The sequence below is a fragment of the Oncorhynchus mykiss genome, chromosome 3 (assembly GCF_013265735.2).
Source record: "Oncorhynchus mykiss isolate Arlee chromosome 3, USDA_OmykA_1.1, whole genome shotgun sequence".
Taxonomy (NCBI): Eukaryota; Metazoa; Chordata; class Actinopteri; order Salmoniformes; family Salmonidae; genus Oncorhynchus; species Oncorhynchus mykiss.
In genome coordinates, this window is record NC_048567.1 from 21,087,449 (window position 1) to 21,106,897 (window position 19,449).

General features: G+C 42.4%; 2 protein-coding genes across 5 annotated transcripts in view; one reads left to right on the forward strand and one right to left on the reverse strand.

Moving 5' to 3' along the window:
- Positions 1-3,844, forward strand: part of itga8 (integrin, alpha 8) — a 65,156-nt gene extending 61,312 nt beyond the window's left edge. The window contains exon 30 of the mRNA XM_036971671.1: positions 66-3,844. Coding sequence (XP_036827566.1) covers positions 66-152 — 87 coding nt within the window. The 3' untranslated portion in view covers positions 153-3,844. The remainder of the gene's footprint in view (positions 1-65) is intronic.
- Positions 3,845-4,338: 494 nt separating this feature from the next.
- LOC110513019 (hemojuvelin) lies at positions 4,339-12,659 on the reverse strand. Of its 4 annotated transcripts, none has more exons than XM_021593101.2 (5): positions 12,451-12,659; positions 9,549-9,652; positions 7,566-7,717; positions 6,882-7,396; positions 4,339-5,917 (listed from the first exon to the last, which is right to left on the reverse strand). In XM_021593101.2, exons 3-5 carry the CDS (start codon positions 7,660-7,662, stop codon positions 5,255-5,257), a joined length of 1,275 nt encoding a protein of 424 aa, XP_021448776.1. In that variant the 5' UTR covers positions 7,663-7,717; positions 9,549-9,652; positions 12,451-12,659; the 3' UTR covers positions 4,339-5,254. The 4 variants fall into 4 exon arrangements, with proteins under 4 accessions (XP_021448776.1, XP_036827579.1, XP_021448783.1 ...); XM_036971684.1 differs by having other exon boundaries at positions 9,549-9,653; positions 12,442-12,659; XM_021593108.2 differs by lacking the exon at positions 9,549-9,652.
- Between the last annotated feature and the right edge of the window lie 6,790 nt (positions 12,660-19,449).

A 19,449-nucleotide genomic window follows, 5' to 3' on the forward strand; every position in this document is an offset into this window, starting at 1 on the left:
AAACACACACACACACACACACACACACAAACGACTTTAGTATAACTTAACCCTCTCTTCCTCAGTGTGGGTTCTTTGACCGAGCACGGCTGCCAGCGGATGACGTGTCAGATCGTGAGCAGCTGACCTCTGACCAATTAGCAGACGCCTAAGAGCACCCACTCGCGCCATGGAGACCAGTTCTTGATTCAAGGAAGCTGTTTGGGAGGAGTTCCACTTCAAGTGAAATTAAACTGAAATGAGATCTGCAGGCAGACTGCACTCACAGATCAAAGGTTCTTTACCCCTTTTAAAGCTGATCTGTCATCAGTGATTGGACTGCAAGCTCACAGGCCAAAGGCTGAAGTGCCATTAAGACTTGTATTCAAACATCACCAGAGAGACTGGGAACAACCCACACAGATGGAACTGCACACATAAACACTATTTAAGCAAACACAACCACTTGGATGTATAGAAGGCCTCAAGACAATCTTGGACAGTAGAATGGACTCTGGTCCTAACCCTGCTTGTAGTTGAATATGTTTCTATGCACCGCTTGCCTCTGTGGGTTAGACTACTTGGGGATCTGTATGGTTGGATAATTCAGTTGGAGTTAACCAGTCTGGCTAACTTCAAATGGAGTTACCATCTGATGTCAGTGACTTTGTGTCTGCCTGCTTTCACTGTTAAATGCATTCCACCATTGATCAAATGCACACACACACACAAATACACGCTCGCTCGCGCGCGCGCACACACACACACATATAGGGGGCTGTATATATCTATGGATGGTGTATGTGCAATATTGGGACATTCTGTGTGATACTGAAGCTTGTTTACACTGGTATTATTTTATTAGAACTTGGTGTTCAAATTCTTTGTGTATATTGTTTAGTTAGTATACTATTGTCTATGTGAGTGTTTTTGTTGGCATATTAGTATATACAGTGCCTTCAGGAAGTATTCAGACCCCTTTACTTAAAAAAAATATATATTGTGTTACAGCCTTATTCTAAAATGGATTAGATCATTATTTTCCCTCATCAAGCTACACACAATACCCCATAATGACAAAGCAAAAACAGGTTTTTAGACATTTTTGTACATTTCTTAAAAATAAAAAACTGAGCAATTACATTTACGTAAGTATATGTAATAAGTATTCCGACCCTTAACTCAGTCTGAGGTCCTAAGCGCCCTGAAGCAGGTTTTCATCAAGGATCTCTCTGCACTTTGCTCTGTTCATCTTTCCCTCGATCGCTGCCAAAGGTGCTTCGACAAAGTACTGAGTACAGAGTAAAGGGTCTGAATACTTATGGAAATGTCATATTTCCAAAAATCTTTGCAAAAATGACCAAATCTGTTTTTGCTTTGTCATCATGGGGTATTGTGTGTAGATTGATGAGGGGGGAAACAATTGAAGATATTTTTGAATAAGGCTGTGACATAACTAAATGTGGAAATAGTCAAGGGGTCTGAATACCTTCCGAAGGCACTGTAAGTATTGAAAGAGAGAAGTGTTTATAATGGGTCCAACTGTTTAGAAAAGAGAACGTGGGACTGGGCTAAATACAAAAGGAACTACATTAACATTAGCATCCAATGTGAGAGGTTTAGGACTAGATTCAATCAAACCAATTGTTAATAGGCGCTAGCTGACACCCCATAACTAGCCGACAAACCCAGAATGATTCCAAACACATTTAAAAAGAAAGGGAAAGTCATTGAGTTACATCTCAGAAAACACAACACTAAAGTATACAACATAATATTACTTCAGTACAAAGCAAAAATGTAATAGCCTAACAGTTTCAAGTGATTAGGTGATCTTCTAGGTCTATGTAGCAGTAACCTCAAGGGCTGGCGGGGAGGCCAAGAGTACTAATTTTATAGGCCTATGTAGCAGTAACCTCGAGGGCTGGCGGGGAGGCCAAGAGTACTAATTTTATAGGCCTATGTAGCAGTAACCTTAAGGGCTGGAGGTGGGGCCAAGAATACTGATCTTGAGGAAGGTGATGCTATAGGCCTATGTAGCAGTAACCTTAAGGGCTGGAGGTGGGGCCAAGAATACTAATCTGGAGGAAGGTGATGCTATAGGCCTATGTAGCAGTAACCTTAAGGGCTGGAGGTGGGGACAAGAATACTAATAGGATATCATTAGGTCCCAGCTGGAATAAAATTAGTTGGTTGAATCTTGAAAGGTCTACTTAATTTTGTCTAATTTTAGGAAAATGAGTTGGGCCAAAGAGAGGCTGAGGGAGGGTTGATAGATTTCCAATCCAATAGAATCCTTCTGTGTGCCAACAGGGAGGCAATGGCATCTAGCAGTCTATTGGTCAGGGAAGGATTGTTGTTTGGTAAAAATAGCCATTTCTGCACTAGGCTGCCACTCTATATCAAATGCTTCAGAAAGTGTTTTAAATATAGTGAACCAGTAGTCTGCCAGACAGGGACAAAACCAGATTATGTGAGTCAAGTGTGCCAAAGAGCTTTTACACCTGTCACATGTACCATCAATATTTGGGTTGAATTTGGAGAGCCTGGCCTTACTGAAATGGATACAGTGAAGTATAAAGCTGAGCCGGGCACAAGAGGAGCTTCCATTTACCCTAAGCAAGGCACTATTCCAGACTTCGTTCGAGGTCTCTCAACCAAGTTCCTTTTCCTGCTCAGATCTAATTTTATTAAGTGATGGGTTATCAAAGGACATGATTATCTCAAAAATACCTACATTTGGAAATACCTAAATACACTTGAATGGGGTAGATTGCCAATGTTGATGACCTCGCTATCAAATGTAAAGGTGCCATCAATATAAAGGCCATTAAACTTAGTAAGGCCATTCCTCTGCCACAGACTTCAAGCTGAATCCAGTTTGGCTGGTTTGGCTGAAAGGAAGAGGTGATTATTACATATAGGAACTTAGAGAATTCACAGAATTTAAAGTGTTGACGGAATTAAGGCCAAATTTTAAGAATATTGACAACAATTGGATTGGATGTGTAGCGCGAAGCTGAAATAGTAAGATTGGAGGTGACTAAAGCTGACAAAGAAGAAGAGAAATAGGAGTTGACTTCTGTTTGACACAAGTCAGTTTCTGGGGTGCGAAGCCAGTAAACAATATTTTGTATATTCGATGCCCAGCAATAATGCATAAGGTTAGGAAGGACTTGTGTGTTCTATCTCTCTGGAGGAATGCTTTATGTATTATTGGACTCCCACCGCTCCCCCCAAAAAGATATAAACTTATCCACTAAAGTGAAAAAAGGCTTGGGTAGAAAAATGGCTGATGTTTTGGCAGTGTCGGAGGTGTAGCTGCATTAGAGCAGTCAAATCGGTGAGCAGCTGCTCTTGATCACTGTCATGAAGCCACACCGTCCCACTGGCGTTAGAAGTTCAGAATAAGAAAGTGTAGGCTATATAGAAATGACGCTCTAATTGAAAATCATTAAACTAAATCATGATGATTTCTATCAGCCTAATCGAGGTGAAGATTACATCTCACATTCTAGTGTTCGAACTTGTAAACAAGGCTACATGGGATTTCTCTTAATGCGACGCTGTGCAGCCAATGGCAATGTCCGATGGAGGTATAATGCCAGGAGCCCTTGTGGATTTGACAGCTCTAACGCAGTTCACCTCCGACACCGCCAAAACAACCTCTATGCAGATGTCGGCTAAAGTGGATCTGATGGAATAGAGCAATAAGAGAGTAAGGTTCAAACTTAATTTCAATTTACTTCACTTCTAATAATTCAGAGTATGTAATATGAAGGATTCTCATTACAAATTTGATTTGTGTTTTATACGGAAGAATACTGAAAGATCATTGAAATAAAGTGTCCTTAATTGCCAAGTATACATTTTCTAATATTGTTTACTGTATTAAGGTGTGGTTCCTCGCTGTCTCTTATCACTTTATTTTATATTGTGAACAATTTTTTATTGAATCACATCAAAACCAATACAATCAATAAAAAAACAATACAATTTCCCCCCCTTTTTGATCCACACCACTGCCCCGGACACCACAACCCCCCTCCTGTCACTTTCTACATTGACCTATTCCATCGGAGAAGCTAAGAGGGGTCTAGAATGGACTCATTCCAGCTATCACAGAAGCAACAACAGGAATGCTGGACAGTACACCAGAGAAGACATCTGACATCAGATGGCAGAAGAGAGCTACCAGTCACAGCGAAGGAGAACTCAACTCACCCAAATGCTGCCTCAGTAGCCCCTCCAGAGGAATACTGCAGTTGTATTGGACATTTCAAGGTTCACAAAACCCCAGTTAAGGTCGCTCATTAAAAATACACACTCAGGACATTATACAGACCATTTTCTGGTCTTGGGGGAAAAAAACGATCAAATTTAATAAAACTCACAAAGGGAAATATATTAGAATCTGTAGGTATAAATATGTTTTATCCTTGACAGAGATCACATTATTACATGGAAGGAAATTGGAGATAATTTCATCTGGAAAACAATATATTATTTTAATTGACTCCTTGTTTGATCTCTATTGTTTTAGAAAGATGGTATGAGTAACTTTGGGAAGATATCTTTTTTACTTTGGCAACTACAGTAGGTAAAAATATGAACAGGATGAACAATACATTGTAAACATTGTCTTACAAATACTGACATATGAACCAAACGTACATTCAAAAACAGTCCCTTATGAAATGAATCGAGACGTTATTACAACTCACTGCAAACCAAATGTAGACACACAAAGATGACGTAATAAATTAGTGATAAATTAGTTTCTTTACAGAGGATGATACCACTGTAGTATTATATTTACTATAAACAAACTACTAAATTCCCCTCCATCATAAACAGAAAATAACAGAAAGTATATAAAAAAAAAGAGTTGAAGATTCCATTAACTATCTGGATTATTCAACAGGCCATCCTCTGTGCTGAGATGGATAATACATATTGTTTTAATACATTTGTCTCAGCGTAGTTAAGGGATTAGAATCAACACAACTAGTGTCAGGCTTCAATAGTTCACTTCTATCCTCACGGAGAGCATTGACCTGTATTTATTCCTATCAACATTCTTCTCCTGCTGGAAGAAAACAAATCAGGGAAACATTGACCTCTGTAACCAGGCACAATGCCACTGGGTTCCAACCAGTCAAAGGTGATGCCTGTTGTTTATGAAACAAGGCCATCAAGATTTTTTTTTAAAGCATCTGCTCAGTCAGAGTCAGTGTGGCTAATGCTATGCCCACAGCTCCTACCAGTCACTAGTTCATAAACACTGCCCCGTCCACAGAGCCAACAGATGCTCTGATAGGACAGCCACAGCCAGGATCAGAGGCAGACATGGGCTACTACCATCGGCATTGCCCACCAGTAGCAGATGCACCTTATTGGGGTCTGAGATCATTCCCCGGGCGTCTTCCAGGGCCGCCACAGCCGCCGTGCTGGAGTTGAGGTCCCCTGTGGCCAGCAGGTCAAACAGGCAGGCCTGGTAGTAGATGTCCCTAGCAGGGAGGAGGGCTGCACAGTGGACATGGGCTGCAGCAGAGGGCTGGCTGGAGGAAGAGGAGGAAAGGGAGGAGGAAGAAGAGGGGCTGGGTAGCGTCTCTAGGCGCTGTGAAGGTGGGCAGCCATATACACACAGCTGCAGGTCCTGCTCGGGGGTGAATGCTTCAGCAATGGCACTTGGCGAGCGTACTGACAGGCCCAGGGACCGCCCACTCTGACGCACCACCAGGGTGGTGCCGATGTGGGCAGCACGGATCTCAGCCTGGAGCCCAGGCAGATCAGAGTGGACGCTCAGGCTGTGCTGGCCCTGCCTCTCCTCGCTGGTCACTGAGCCGTCCACGAAGGCTGCGGGAACGTTGTCCAGCTCCGCCTGGTAGATCTGCTGCTCGATACACTGGCGCCAGTTCTTAAAGATGATGGTAATCTGGTGGAGAGACAACCCTGTTGTTAAACACACCCTTCCAATGAGCTAGACGTACGTATGCTTTATTTATGTATAAAGACATGTCATGCATTGTACATAGTTATATTTTAAAGGTCCAATGAAGCCATTTTTATCTCAATAATAAATCATTTCTGGGTAATAACTAAGTATCTTACTGTGATTATTTTCAATCAAAATTGTACCTCCCAAAATTAACGTTTCTTGTCAAAAAGCAATTTCTCAAGCAAGAGCGGGGAGGGAAAACTGAAAACTAGCTGTCACAGATCCCTCCGGAACGGTCATTACGCACACCTGGTCCCTATTCCCGGTTGATTAGTAATTGTATAAGTGTGCCCTTTGTTCACCATTGTCCTGTCGATTGTTGTTCCAATGTCCTGTGCTGTGTGTTTTAGCTATTGTGCCATTGTGGATTGCGCAGATGATTACGGGTCTCGTCCCGTGTGGTATCATTGTGCGCTTGTGTTATTTATTCGAGGATCTCCTCGCACTTTTGTTTGGATTTCTACCCTGTGTTTTGTATACATGTTTGTTTGGTCTTCATCCCTGTGCCTTTACACGGCACGCTGTAATTTGGGAAATTAAAAACCCTATTATGCATTCCTGTGCCTGTCTCCCGATCCTCCATACCAACGTGACACTAGCTGTTATTGGCAGAGGTTTGGAACTCTCTTTCTTATTGCCATATTACCTCATTTACCGCCTGGTGATGTCACCAGGAAGGCCAAAACTCCATCCCACTAAAACAGGCAGAAATTTCAGGTGGCCTTTTCAAACAGCTCTTACACTAAAATGGCATTATCATAATTTTCACAGTGTTATTCAAATCTCAGGGTAGAAAATCAAATTTTTGACTGCACTGGACCTTTAAGAACAGATCGTAAGTTGTAATTTTTATTTTTATAAAATATAATTTACTATATATTATTTTAGAAATGAGGCCTACCGTGATGAGAGCCGTGGCATACACCCCTCCTCTCATGGGGGCGCTTGTTGCCTGAACGTATAGATACTCATTATCTATCAGTGGCCAGGCCCCTTGTACAGCGCACGTCTGGAACTCATCACGGAAGGTGCGAACATGGGGATCCCCGAACACTCCACAGTGGAGATAGTCAGGGGTCCGGCCCTCACGCTGGAGGTAGCCCTTCTCATAGATACAGGCGTCCCCAGAGATGGGGGCCTGTGGCAGGGGCCGGGGCTGAGCGGTGGGGCCTGTCCTGGGGCAGCTGTGCTGGATGAGGAGGTCCTCGATGCCCTGCACGGCCGAGTGGTAGACCAGGTCGCCCCGGCAGGCACGGGCCATGCGGCGGGTACACATGGCATAGGAGCGGAGGGCGCTGCAGTAGCCCGCATTGCCCTCTCTGCTGCCTCCTCCTCCGCCCCCTCCGCTGCCCCCAAGGTCCAGGGTGACAGCTACAAAGTCAGAGTTGCACCTCAGGATGCGACAGGATGCCCATACTGTGGGAGGAGGGAGAGAGTTGGAAGCTCCAGTTTATTAATCAATAATAACGTAACAATAGTAGGAGAAAAAAATATGTCTTTCCATTGAGCATGTAACAGAAATATCACAATTGCTTGACATTATTGGGGAGTTTGAAGAAAAAAAGCTGTGGATCATAGAAAGCACCTTGCAGGCAGCACAGGTGAAACAGTAGCATTGCCACTATGACGCTGCGTTTCCATGACAGCTGTGAGTAGTGGCTGCAAAGGGCCAGTGTCCCCATCCCCTTCCAGCCTCAGGCCGAGGGCTGCAGACCAGGCTCAGGCTCAGTACAGGGGCTACAGATGCAAGCAGGGCATAGATAGAGACAGACATTACACACTGTGGCCTGTAGGTGGAAACCTACCACACCACTACCACAGGCACAATCTGGGCTCAACTCCAGTCGGCCATTTGTCAAGATAGAGTGCAATTTGTATTGAATACAAATTGTAATATTTTATCATATAACAAGTGGATCACAAGATCTACAGTTGAAGTTTACATACACCTTAGCCAAATATATTTAACCTCAGTTATTCACAATTCCTGACATATAATCCTAGTAAAAATTCCATGTCTTAGGTCAGTTAGAATCACCACTTTATATGAAATGTCAGAATAATAGTAGAGAGAATTATTTATTTCAGCCCTTATTTCTTTCATCACATTCCCAGTGGGTCAGAAGTTTACATACACTCAATTAGTATTTGGTAGCATTGCCTTTAAATTGTTTAACTTGGGTCAAATGTTTTGGGTAGCCTTCCACAAGCTTCCCACAATATGTTGGGTGAATTTTGGCCCATTCCTCCTAACAGAGCTGGTGTAACAGAGTCAGGTTTGTAGGCCTCCTTGCTCGCACATGCTTTTTCAGTTCTACCCACAAATGTTCTATACGATTGAGATCAGGGCTCTGTGATGGCCACTCCAATACCTTGACTTTGTTGTCCTTAAGCCATTTTGCCACAACTTTGGAAGTATGCTTGGGGTCATTGTCCATTTGGAAGACCCATTTGCGACCAAGCTTTATCTTTCTGACTGATGTCTTGAGATGTTGCTTCAATGTATCCACATAATTTTCCTACCTCATGATGCCATCTATTTTGTGAAGTGCTCCAGTCCCTCCTGCAGCAAAGCACCCCTACAACATGAGGCTGGCACCCCTGTGCTTCACGGTTGGGATGGTGTTCTTCGGCTTGCAAGCCTTCCCCCTTTTCCTCCAAACATAACGAAGGTCATTATGGCCAAACAGTTCTATTTTTATTTCATCAGACCAGAGGACATTTCTCCAAAAAGTATGAACTTTGTCCCCATGTGCAGTTGCAAACCAAAGTCTGGCTTTTTTATGGCGGTTTTGGAGAAGTGGCTTCTTCCTTGCCGTGCGGCCTTTCAGGTTATGTCGATATAGGACTCATTTTACTCCAGCATCTTCACAAGGTCTTTTGCTTTTGTTCTGGGATAGATTCGCACTTTTCGCATCAAAGTACGTTCATCTCTAGGAGACAGAACATGTCTCCTTCCTGAGCGGTATGACGGCTGCGTGGTCCCATGGTGTTTATACTTGAGTACTATTGTTTGTACAAATGAACGTGGTACCTTCAGGCATTTGGAAATTGCTCCCAAGGATGAACCAGACTTGTGGAGGTCTACAATTTTTCTTCTGAGGTCTTGGCTGATTTATTTTGATTTGCCCATAATGTCAAGCAAAGAGGCACTGAGTTTGAAGGTAGGCCTTCAAAATACATCCACAGGTACACCTCCAATTTACTCAAATGATGTCATTAGCCTCTCAGAAGCTTCTAAAGCCATGACATCATTTTATGGAATTTCTAAGCTGTTTAAAGGCACAGTCAACTTAGTGTATGTAAACTTCTGACCCACTGGAATTGTGATACAGTGAGTTATAAGTGAAATAATCTCTGTCTGTATCTGTCTGTATCTGTCTGTAAAACAATTGTTGGAAAAAAATACTTGTGTCATGCACAAAGTAGATGTCCTAACCGATTTGCCAAAACTATAGTTTGTTAACAATACATTTTTGGAGTGGTTGAAAAATGACTCCAACCTAAGTGTATGTAAACTTCTGACTTCAACTGTAATTGTAAGTAATTAAGTAGATGTAGTTCATACCTATTTGAATAGACGCTAACTATTTAAGACTGTGTGTTGTTGCAAAACGATCTCCCACACTCTTGGAACCCATCAACAGCACTCAGACTGAAGTCAACACCGTTCTGCTTGGACATGAACAAGATGAGGACAATTGAGAGAAAACTGTTGACAAACAAACATTCAAGAATCAGAGAAAAGCAACACCAGTGGCCACCATTTGGTCACATTTAGGAATAGGACCAATAATTTGATCAACAGTCTTATCCACCTGACCACCGGTCAGATCAGATCATGATCAGATCATGTTTGAAGCAGCCATAATCATAGCCATAATACTAGTCCTATAATCTTCAGTATTTTCATTACAGAGCTTAAGTTTCCATACAGTAGATAAACTGCCATTATAAACAATTATCTGTTTGTGTTGTGAAGCTAGGCTTGAGACAAAATATAGTAAAACAAAGAAAAACTATGGCTACCATGTGTGCCACAGCACTATGTATCAAAACCCCATTTTATGTTATATTTCAGTTCTTGGTATAAAGCAAGCATTTACCTGTCAAAGCTAGGCTACAACAATGTTGGTCACTTGGGCATTTTTCAATTTGGACTCTTCTCCCTTTTCCGTTTGCCATCGGAGAACAAACAAGGGCCAGAGAAAGTCTCTCTTTGTCATATCCAATTTAGTAACCAAAAGGATGGCATTATTGTATTTTATTTATGTGTGGAAAGATCTAAGTTTAAGGAAAGGTGTAAGCCTACATTCTGGTAAGACCTTCACAGAGCTTATGTGCATTACATAGTGAAACCTTTGGCAGTACAAGGCATTCCTAAAGCATTGGTGCCAAGTGTGCCTTTGAAAGCGTCATGGCATGGGCCAGATTGAACCATGTGTGCAGTGCATTTGTGTGTGGTCCTCTCTCTCTCTGAACCAACACTACAGTCTGACCTTTATTACAGTTTGGGAGACCTGTACAGTGCACCAGGGAGAGGGGGAATGAAGAGGGGTGGGGGGGTTACGAGCAGCAGGGGCAGAAATAGAACATGCTAAATATACCAGACTCTCTCTCTCTCCACCCAGGCCATTTCCTTCATGTGTTCCCCTGGTCTGAAATAGTCAGGGCTACAAGGCAGAGGAGGGAAGGGTAAGCAGGTGTGCCCAACGGCAGTTCCACTACTCAGGGAGGGAGTGGCTATGGCTACTAGTTGTCACAATCAGTCTTCAATCAGACACATCTTCAACTTACATTATCAAATGAATCTTCTTAAACTGTATTCCAACTAACAGCCCCAACCTAGTCTCTTCACTTCTTTAATAAATGTTTTTCAATGCCCTAGATTAGTCTCCTTTTGTTGTCCGGTGGGCATTGTGTTCACTAGTGTAGTGGCTGAGGTCTGGAATGTCGACCAATGGATTCTGATGCAGCTGCACTTTTGGAGTGGGGGTGTATGCCCCCCCCCCCCACCTTCTTTTTTGCACTGCTTTGAAAATCACAGTGACCTCCCTCTGTGCAACACTGCACCCGTACACTTGTTAACCACAAAACCCTAACTCCCCTTCACACACGTTTGTTTTACTATCCTTGTGGGGTTCAAACCTAGCCCTAACCCTTAACCTAACTCTAACCCTAACCTTAACCCCAACCCCCTAAAACTAACTCTAACATGTAATTCTAACCCTAAACCTAAGCTTAAAACAGCCTTTTCCTTGTGGGGAACAGTGAAATGTCCCCACTTGTTTGATTTGTTTTAGGCTACCACCCTTATGAGGATCTCTGGTCCCCACATGAATAGTAAAACCAAACACACACACGACGTCACCATAGAGGTTGGTCACATGTGAGACTCAGAGATGTTTTTTTCTCACGGCTTGGCCTGGAGTGACATGTCCATGTGGTTCTACATGTCAACTCCAGCTCACTTAAAGACCAGTGGTTTTCACTCATTCATTAGATCAATCCCCAACTTGTATTGGACACAAAGACCACAAACACAGAGCAAGCGATTGGATGTTTGGCTCAACCTCACTTGATTTATTGATGAATGAGAATTTAATGTGAATCCAATCTGGTTGTGTCTGCATAGGAAAGGTCAATGAATGTATGCACATCATAGCATCTCTCGCTCTCTCAAGGTTTCCTTCCACCTGAAGTTTTCCTTCCCACTGTCACATGTCTTAACTGTGACAGTGGGAAGGTCAGTGTATTTCGAGGGACACTATCAAACATTCAAATAACTTTAGACTGATTGACTGATTGTATGATCTATTTTATTGATAATCTATCTATTGTACATTCTATCTATATCAATATCTGTGAAAGCATAGGTTTGATTAAAACAAATATTTATGACAATCAATTGCTGTACTTCAGGACTATTCAAGGGGTATTATTATATTAATGAATGGCAAATATAAGGATATCATTCTATTGTTGTTATATAACTGCTGATGTAACCTTAAATTCCACATTGCCAATGTCACCCAAATGTCAGACTACAGTACATGCCATTAGGCTGTATTTCTTGATTTACTCACAATGACAGGGAATTTGTTCTAATATTAGGCCATGGAGAAAGTATTTAAAGCAACAAGTTCCATTAGGGGACAAAGTGAATTGTACAATGTTAGAAAAACATATGTTCCAACCAAATAAAAGCTTTACACTTGCTTGACCCAATCCATACATTCTTCATAGCTCACAATTAAATAGTAGTATCTACTGGGCACACTGGTTAAATCAACATTGTTGCCACGTAATTTCAATGAAATTAGGTTTAACCAACGTGGAATAGACGTTGAATTGACGTCTGTGCCCAGTGGGTAGGTAAATAATAGGCCACATTTCTGAATTGTGTAGCACATGATTATTTTAAGAATGAACCAGGCAAAGCACCATTCATATCCTCACCAAAATCACACCTCTGTTGTAGCTCCGTATGAGACACTGCGTAAACGTCCCCACCTCACTCGTTCCAATAGGAAAAAGGCGAAGTAGGTTTTGCCTGCACTGACACCAAAGTCCCAAACTGTCCGAGTGAGCTGCCGACACTGATGTCCAGTCTCAAACTGGTTTCATGGCAAGCCGCTTTTCCTTCCTCCCTCGATGTCGGTATAAATCACTCGTGTCGAACACCTGCTGCTCGCGTAACAACTGTCCACTTGGGCGCACACTCTGCTAGCCACCGGGGGGCTATTTCAAACTATCACAGCGGCTCTGGCAACCTGTTCTATTTGCATCCTGTTGTTGCTAGTGTGTTTTCTTATTTTTATAGGAGGCCATTCTATATTTGTTGCCCTCTTGGTTCGCAGGCTATCATAAATCCCCAAGAAAATCGGTTCATGTAATTTTGACAGATATCGTAGCCAGTTGAGTAAAAAAAGTTGACATTTGTTAGTATTGCACTGGCTGATCTCGGGAAAATTCGTATTATTCTGTGCATAAACCTTTTACACTTAGTATGATATATTATGTTAAGTTATTCATACGAATTGTAGGAGTATAGTATCCTCCCACAGGGCAAAACTGAATTGAATTGAATCAACGTTGTTTCAAGGTAATCTGTCAAGGTATTGTGACGTGGAATCTATACTGAAAAAAATATATAAATGGAACATGCAACAATTTCAAAGATTTTACTAAATTACAGTTCATATAAGGAAGTCAGTCAATTGAAATAAGGCCCTAATCTAAGGATTTCACACTACTGGGAATACAGATATGCATCTGTTGGTCACAGATACCTTAAACAAAAGGTAAGGGTATATATATATATATATATATATATAACAGTCAGTATCTGGTGTGACCAACATTTAGCTCATGCAGCAACACATCTTCTTTGCATAGAGTTGATCAGACTGTTGAAGTCATCATTCCAGTAGCACGCTCCCTCAAAACTTGAGAAATCTGTTGCATTGTGTTGTGGGACAAAACTGCACATTTTAGAGGGGCCTTTTATTGTCCGCAGCACAGGGTGCACCTGTGTAATGATCATGCTGTTTAATCAGCTTCTTGATATGCCGCACCTGTCAGGTCAGGTATTATCTTGACGAAGGAGAAAAATGCTCACTACCAGCGATGTAAACATATTTGTGCACAACAGTTGAGAGAAATAAGCTTGTTGTGCATATGGAATATTTCTGGGATCTTTTATTTCAGCTCATGAAACATGGGACCAACACTTCACATCTTGCGTTTATAATTTTGTTCAGTATACATGGAAAATACATTGGATTTGAAAAAAGCAATCAACTGTTGTTTTTAGGGTGAAATTTAAACAAAAGGATTATGTAATCATGGTAACCAAATTTCAACATTGACAAACCTTGTATAAAATATGTTGAATTTATACCTTTAAAACAAAATCAGATCTTCAACTTTAGATCCATTATCAGAAAGAAATTATAATTCAAAGAATTCAACAAAAAATATACAATATAATAGGCCTAAGGCCTAAGGTTTTAACCTTTGATTTAAAATGTAAAGATATTTAGTGATATTGAATTGTGTTGGGTTGTCAACGCAACCAAATGTCAACATTTGATGGAGATGTATCTTCTGCTTGGACAATTCACTCTGTGCCACACTTTTGAAATACAATAAATAGCCTATTAACTTGTCGACAAGTTAACAAATAATATGTTGGATTCACGTCTCCAACTCAACCAAAAATAAAAGTAAAAATGGGATGGCTCAGATGGAACTAAAATAATATTCAAATTGATTTTAAAAAATGGTTCTCATCAATCTACACACAATACCTCATAATGACAAACGCAAAAATAGTTTTTTAGAAATGTTTGGTAATTTATCAAATAAAAATAGAAATACATTATTTACATAGTATTCAGTTCCTTTGCTATGAGACTCAACAATGTGCTCAGGTGCATCCTGTTTCCATTGATCATCCTTGAGATGTTTCTACAACTTTATTGGAATACACCTGTGTTAAATTCAATTGATTGGACATGATTTGGAGGCACACACCTGTCTATATAAGGTCCCACAGTTGACAGTGCATGTCAGAGCAAAAACCAAGCCATGACGTCAAAGGAATTGTCCATAGAGCTCTGAGACAGTATTGTATCTAGGCACAGATCTGGGAAAGGGTACCAAAAAATGTGAACACAGTGTCCTCCATTCTTAAATGGAAGAAGTGTTGGAACCAACCAGACTCTTCCTGGCCAAACTGAGCAATCGGGGGAGAAGGGCCTTGGTCAGGGAGGTGACCAAGAACCCGATTGTTACTCTGACAGAGCTCCAGAGTTTCTCTGTGGAGATGGGAGAACCTTCCAGAAGGACAAACATCTCTGCCACACTCCACCAGACAGGCCTTTATAGTAGTGTGGCCAGACGGAAGCCACTCCTCAGTAAAAGGCACATGACAGCCAGCTTGGAGTTTGCCAAAAGGCACCTAAAAGACTCTCAGACCACGAGAAACAAGATCCTCTGGTCTGATGAAATCAAGAGCGCTCAGGGCCTCTGACTTGAATGCCAAGCGTCACATCTGGAGGAAACCTGGCATCATCACTATGATGAAGCGTGGTGGCTGCAGCATCAGGCTGTGGGGATGTTTTTCAGCAGCAGGGACTGGGAGGTTAGAGCAGGATCGAGGGAAAGATGCAGAGTAAAGTACAGAGAGATCAAATCAAATCAAATTTATTTATATAGCCCTTCGTACATCAGCTGATATCTCAAAGTGCTGTACAGAAACCCAGCCTAAAACCCCAAACAGCAAGCAATGCAGGTGTAGAAGCACGGTGGCTAGGAAAAACTCCCTAGAAAGGCCAAAACCTAGGAAGAAACCTAGAGAGGAACCAGGCTATGTGGGGTGGCCAGTCCTCTTCTGGCTGTGCCGGGTGGAGATTATAACAGAACATGGTCAAGATGTTCAAATGTTCATAAATGACCAGCATGGTCAAATAATAATAAGGCAGAACAGTTTAAACTGGAGCAGCAGCACAGTCAGGTGGACTGGGGACAGCAAGGAGTCATCATGTCAGGTATTCCTGGGACATGGTCCTAGGGCTCAGGTCCTCCGAGAGAGAGAAAGAAAGAGAGAATTAGAGAGAGCATATGTGGGATGGCCAGTCCTCTTCTGGCTGTGCCGGGTGGAGATTATAACAGAACATGGCCAAGATGTTCAAATGTTCATAAATGACCAGCATGGTCAAATAATAATAAGGCAGAACAGTTGAAACTGGAGCAGCAGCACGGCCAGGTGGACTGGGGACAGCAAGGAGTCATCATGTCAGGTAGTCCTGGGGCATGGTCCTAGGGCTCAGGTCCTCCGAGAGAGAGAAAGAGAGAAGGAGAGAATTAGAGAACGCACACTTAGATTCACACAGGACACCGAATAGGACAGGAGAAGTACTCCAGATATAACAAACTGACCCTAGCCCCCCGACACAAACTACTGCAGCATAAATACTGGAGGCTGAGACAGGAGGGGTCAGGAGACACTGTGGCCCCATCCGAGGACACCCCCGGACAAGGCCAAACAGGAAGGATATAACCCCACCCACTTTGCCAAAGCACAGCCCCCACTCCACTAGAGGGATATCTTCAACCACCAACTTACCATCCTGAGACAAGGCTGAGTATAGCCCACAAAGACCTCCGCCACGGGGGGGGGGGGGGGGGGGGGGGGCAACCCAGACAGGATGACCACATCAGTGAATCAACCCACTCAGGTGACGCACCCCCTCCAGGGACGGCATGAGAGAGCCCCAGTAAGCCAGTGACTCAGCCCCTGTAATAGGGTTAGAGGCAGAGAATCCCAGTGGAAAGAGGGGAACCGGCCAGGCAGAGACAGCAAGGGCGGTTCGTTGCTCCAGAGCCTTTCCGTTCATCCTCCCACTCCTGGGCCAGACTACACTCAATCATATGACCCACTGAAGAGATGAGTCTTCAGTAGAGACTTAAAGGTTGAGACTGAGTTTGCGTCTCTGACATGGGTAGGCAGACCGTTCCATAAAAATGGAGCTCTATAGGAGAAAGCCCTGCCTACAGCTGTTTGCTTAGAAATTCTAGGGACAATTAGGAGGCCTGCGTCTTGTGACCGTAGCGTACGTGTAGGTATGTACGGCAGGACCAAATCAGAGAGATAGGTAGGAGCAAGCCCATGTAATGCTTTGTAGGTTAGCAGTAAAACCTTGAAATCAGCCCTTGCTTTGACAGGAAGCCAGTGTAGAGAGGCTAGCACTGGAGTATGATCAAATTTTTTGGTTCTAGTCAGGATTCTAGCAGCCGTATTTAGCACTAACTGAAGTTTATTTAGTGCTTTATCCGGGTAGCCGGAAAGTAGAGCATTGCAGTAGTCTAACCTAAAAGTGACAAAAGCATGGATTAATTTTTCTGCATCATTTTTGGACAGAAAGTTTCAGATTTTTGCAATGTTACGTAGATGGAAAAAAGCTGTCCTTGAAATGGTCTTGATATGTTCTTCAAAAGAGAGATCAGGGTCCAGAGTAACGCCGAGGTCCTTCACAGTTTTATTTGAGACGACTGTACAACCATTAAGATTAATTGTCAGATTCAACAGAAGATCTCTTTGTTTCTTGGGACCTAGAACAAGCATCTCTGTTTTGTCCGAGTTTAAAAGTAGAAAGTTTGCAGCCATCCACTTCCTTATGTCTGAAACACATTCTTCTAGCAAGGGCAATTTTGGGGCTTCACCATGTTTCATTGAAATGTACAGCTGTGTGTCATCCGCATAGCAGTGAAAGTTTACATTATGTTTTCGAATAACATCCCCAAGAGGTCAAATATATAGTGAAAACAATAGTGGTCCTAAAACGGAACCTTGAGGATCACCGAAATTTACAGTTGATTTGTCAGAGGACAAACCATTCACAGAGACAAACTGATATCTTTCCGACAGATAAGATCTAAACCAGGCCAGAACTTGTCCGTGTAGACCAATTTGGGTTTCCAATCTCTCCAAAAGAATGTGGTGATCGATGGTATCAAAAGCAGCACTAAGGTCTAGGAGCACGAGGACAGATGCAGAGCCTCCGTCCGATGCCATTAAAATGTCATTTACCACCTTCACAAGTGCCGTCTCAGTGCTATGATGGGGTCTAAAACCAGACTGAAGCATTTCGTATACATTGTTTGTCTTCAGGAAGGCAGTGAGTTGTTGCGCAACAGCCTTTTCAAAAATTTTTGAGAGGAATGGAAGATTCGATATAGGCCGATAGTTTTTTATATTTTCTGGGTCAAGGTTTGGCTTTTTCAAGAGAGGCTTTATTACTGCCACTTTTAGTGAGTTTGGTACACATCCGGTGGATAGAGAGCCGTTTATTATGTTCAACATAGGAGGGCCAAGCTGGAGTTGGAACAGGGTCCAGTATGCAGCTTGAAGGTTTAGAGGCCATGATTATTTTCATCATTGTGTCAAGGGATATAGTACTAAAACACTTGAGCGTCTCTCTTGATCCTAGGTCCTGGCAGAGTTGTGCAGACTCAGGACAACTGAGCTTTGAAGGAATACGCAGATTTAAAGAGGAGTCCGTAATTTGCTTTCTAATAATCATAATCTTTTCCTCAAAGAAGTTCATGAATTTATCACTGCTAAAGTGAAAGTCATCCTCTCTTGGGGAATGCTGCTTTTTAGTTAGCTTTGCGACAGTATCAAAAAGGAATTTCGGATTGTTCTTATTTTCCTCAATTAAGTTAGAAAAATAGGATGATCGAGCAGCAGTAAGGGCTCTTCGGTACTGCACAGTACTGTCTTTCCAAGCTAGTCGGAAGACTTCCAGTTTGGTGTGGCGCCATTTCCGTTCCAATTTTCTGGAAGCTTGCTTCAGAGCTCGGGTATTTTCTGTGTACCAGGGTGCTAGTTTCTTATGAGAAATGTTTTTAGTTTTTAGGGGTGCAACTGCATCTAGGCTATTGCGCAAGGTTAAATTGAGTTCCTCAGTTAGGTGGTTAACTGATTTTTGTCCTCTGGTGTCCTTGGGTAGACAGAGGGAATCTGGAAGGACATCAAGGAATCTTTGTGTTGTCTGTGAATTTATAGCACGACTTTTGATGATCCTTGGTTGGGGTCTGAGCAGATTATTTGTTGCAATTGCAAACGTAATAAAATGGTGGTCCGATAGTCCAGGATTATGAGGAAAAACATTAAGATCCACAACATGTATTACATGGGACAAAACTAGGTCCAGCGTATGACTGTGACAGTGAGTGGGTCCAGAGACATGTTGGACAAAACCCACTGAGTCGATGATGGCTCCGAAAGCCTTTTGGAGTGGGTCTGTGGACTTTTCCATGTGAATATTAAAGTCACCAAAGATTAGAATATTATCCGCTATGACTACAATTCAGGGATAGGAATTCAGGGAACTCAGTGAGGAACGCTGTATATGGCCCAGGAGGCCTGTAAACAGTAGCTATAAAAAGTGATTGAGTAGACTGCATAGATTTCATGACTAGAAGCTCAAAAGACGAAAACGTCATTTTTTTTTTTGTAAATTGAAATTTGCTATCGTAAATGTTAGCAACACCTCCGCCTTTGCGGGATGCACGGGGGATATGGTCACTAGTGTAGCCAGGAGGTGAGGCCTCATTTAACACAGTAAATTCATCAGGCTTCAGCCATGTTTCAGTCAGGCCAATCACATCAAGAATATGATCAGTGATTAGTTCATTGACTATAATTGCCTTTGAAGTAAGGGATCTAACATTAAGTAGCCCTATTTTAAGATGTGAGGTATCATGATCTCTTTCAATAATGACAGGAATGGAGGTGGTCTTTATCCTAGTGAGATTGCTAAGGCGAACACCGCCATGTTTAGTTTTGCCCAACCTAGGTTGAGGCACAGACACGGTCTCAATGGTGATAGCTGAGCTGACTACACTGACTGTGCTAGTGGCAGACTCCACTATGCTGGCAGGCTGGCTAACAGCCTGCT

Coding starts and splice junctions, on each gene's coding strand:
- LOC110513019 (XM_021593108.2), bottom strand. CDS start 7,662: ATGGGGACACTGGCCCTTTGCAGCCACTACTCACAGCTGTCATGGAAA. Junction 7,397..7,565: donor TCACCTGTGCTGCCTGCAAG/GTGCTTTCTATG, acceptor CTCCTCCCACAG/TATGGGCATCCTGTCGCATC. Junction 5,918..6,881: donor ATGCCACGGCTCTCATCACG/GTAGGCCTCATT, acceptor TCTCTCCACCAG/ATTACCATCATCTTTAAGAA.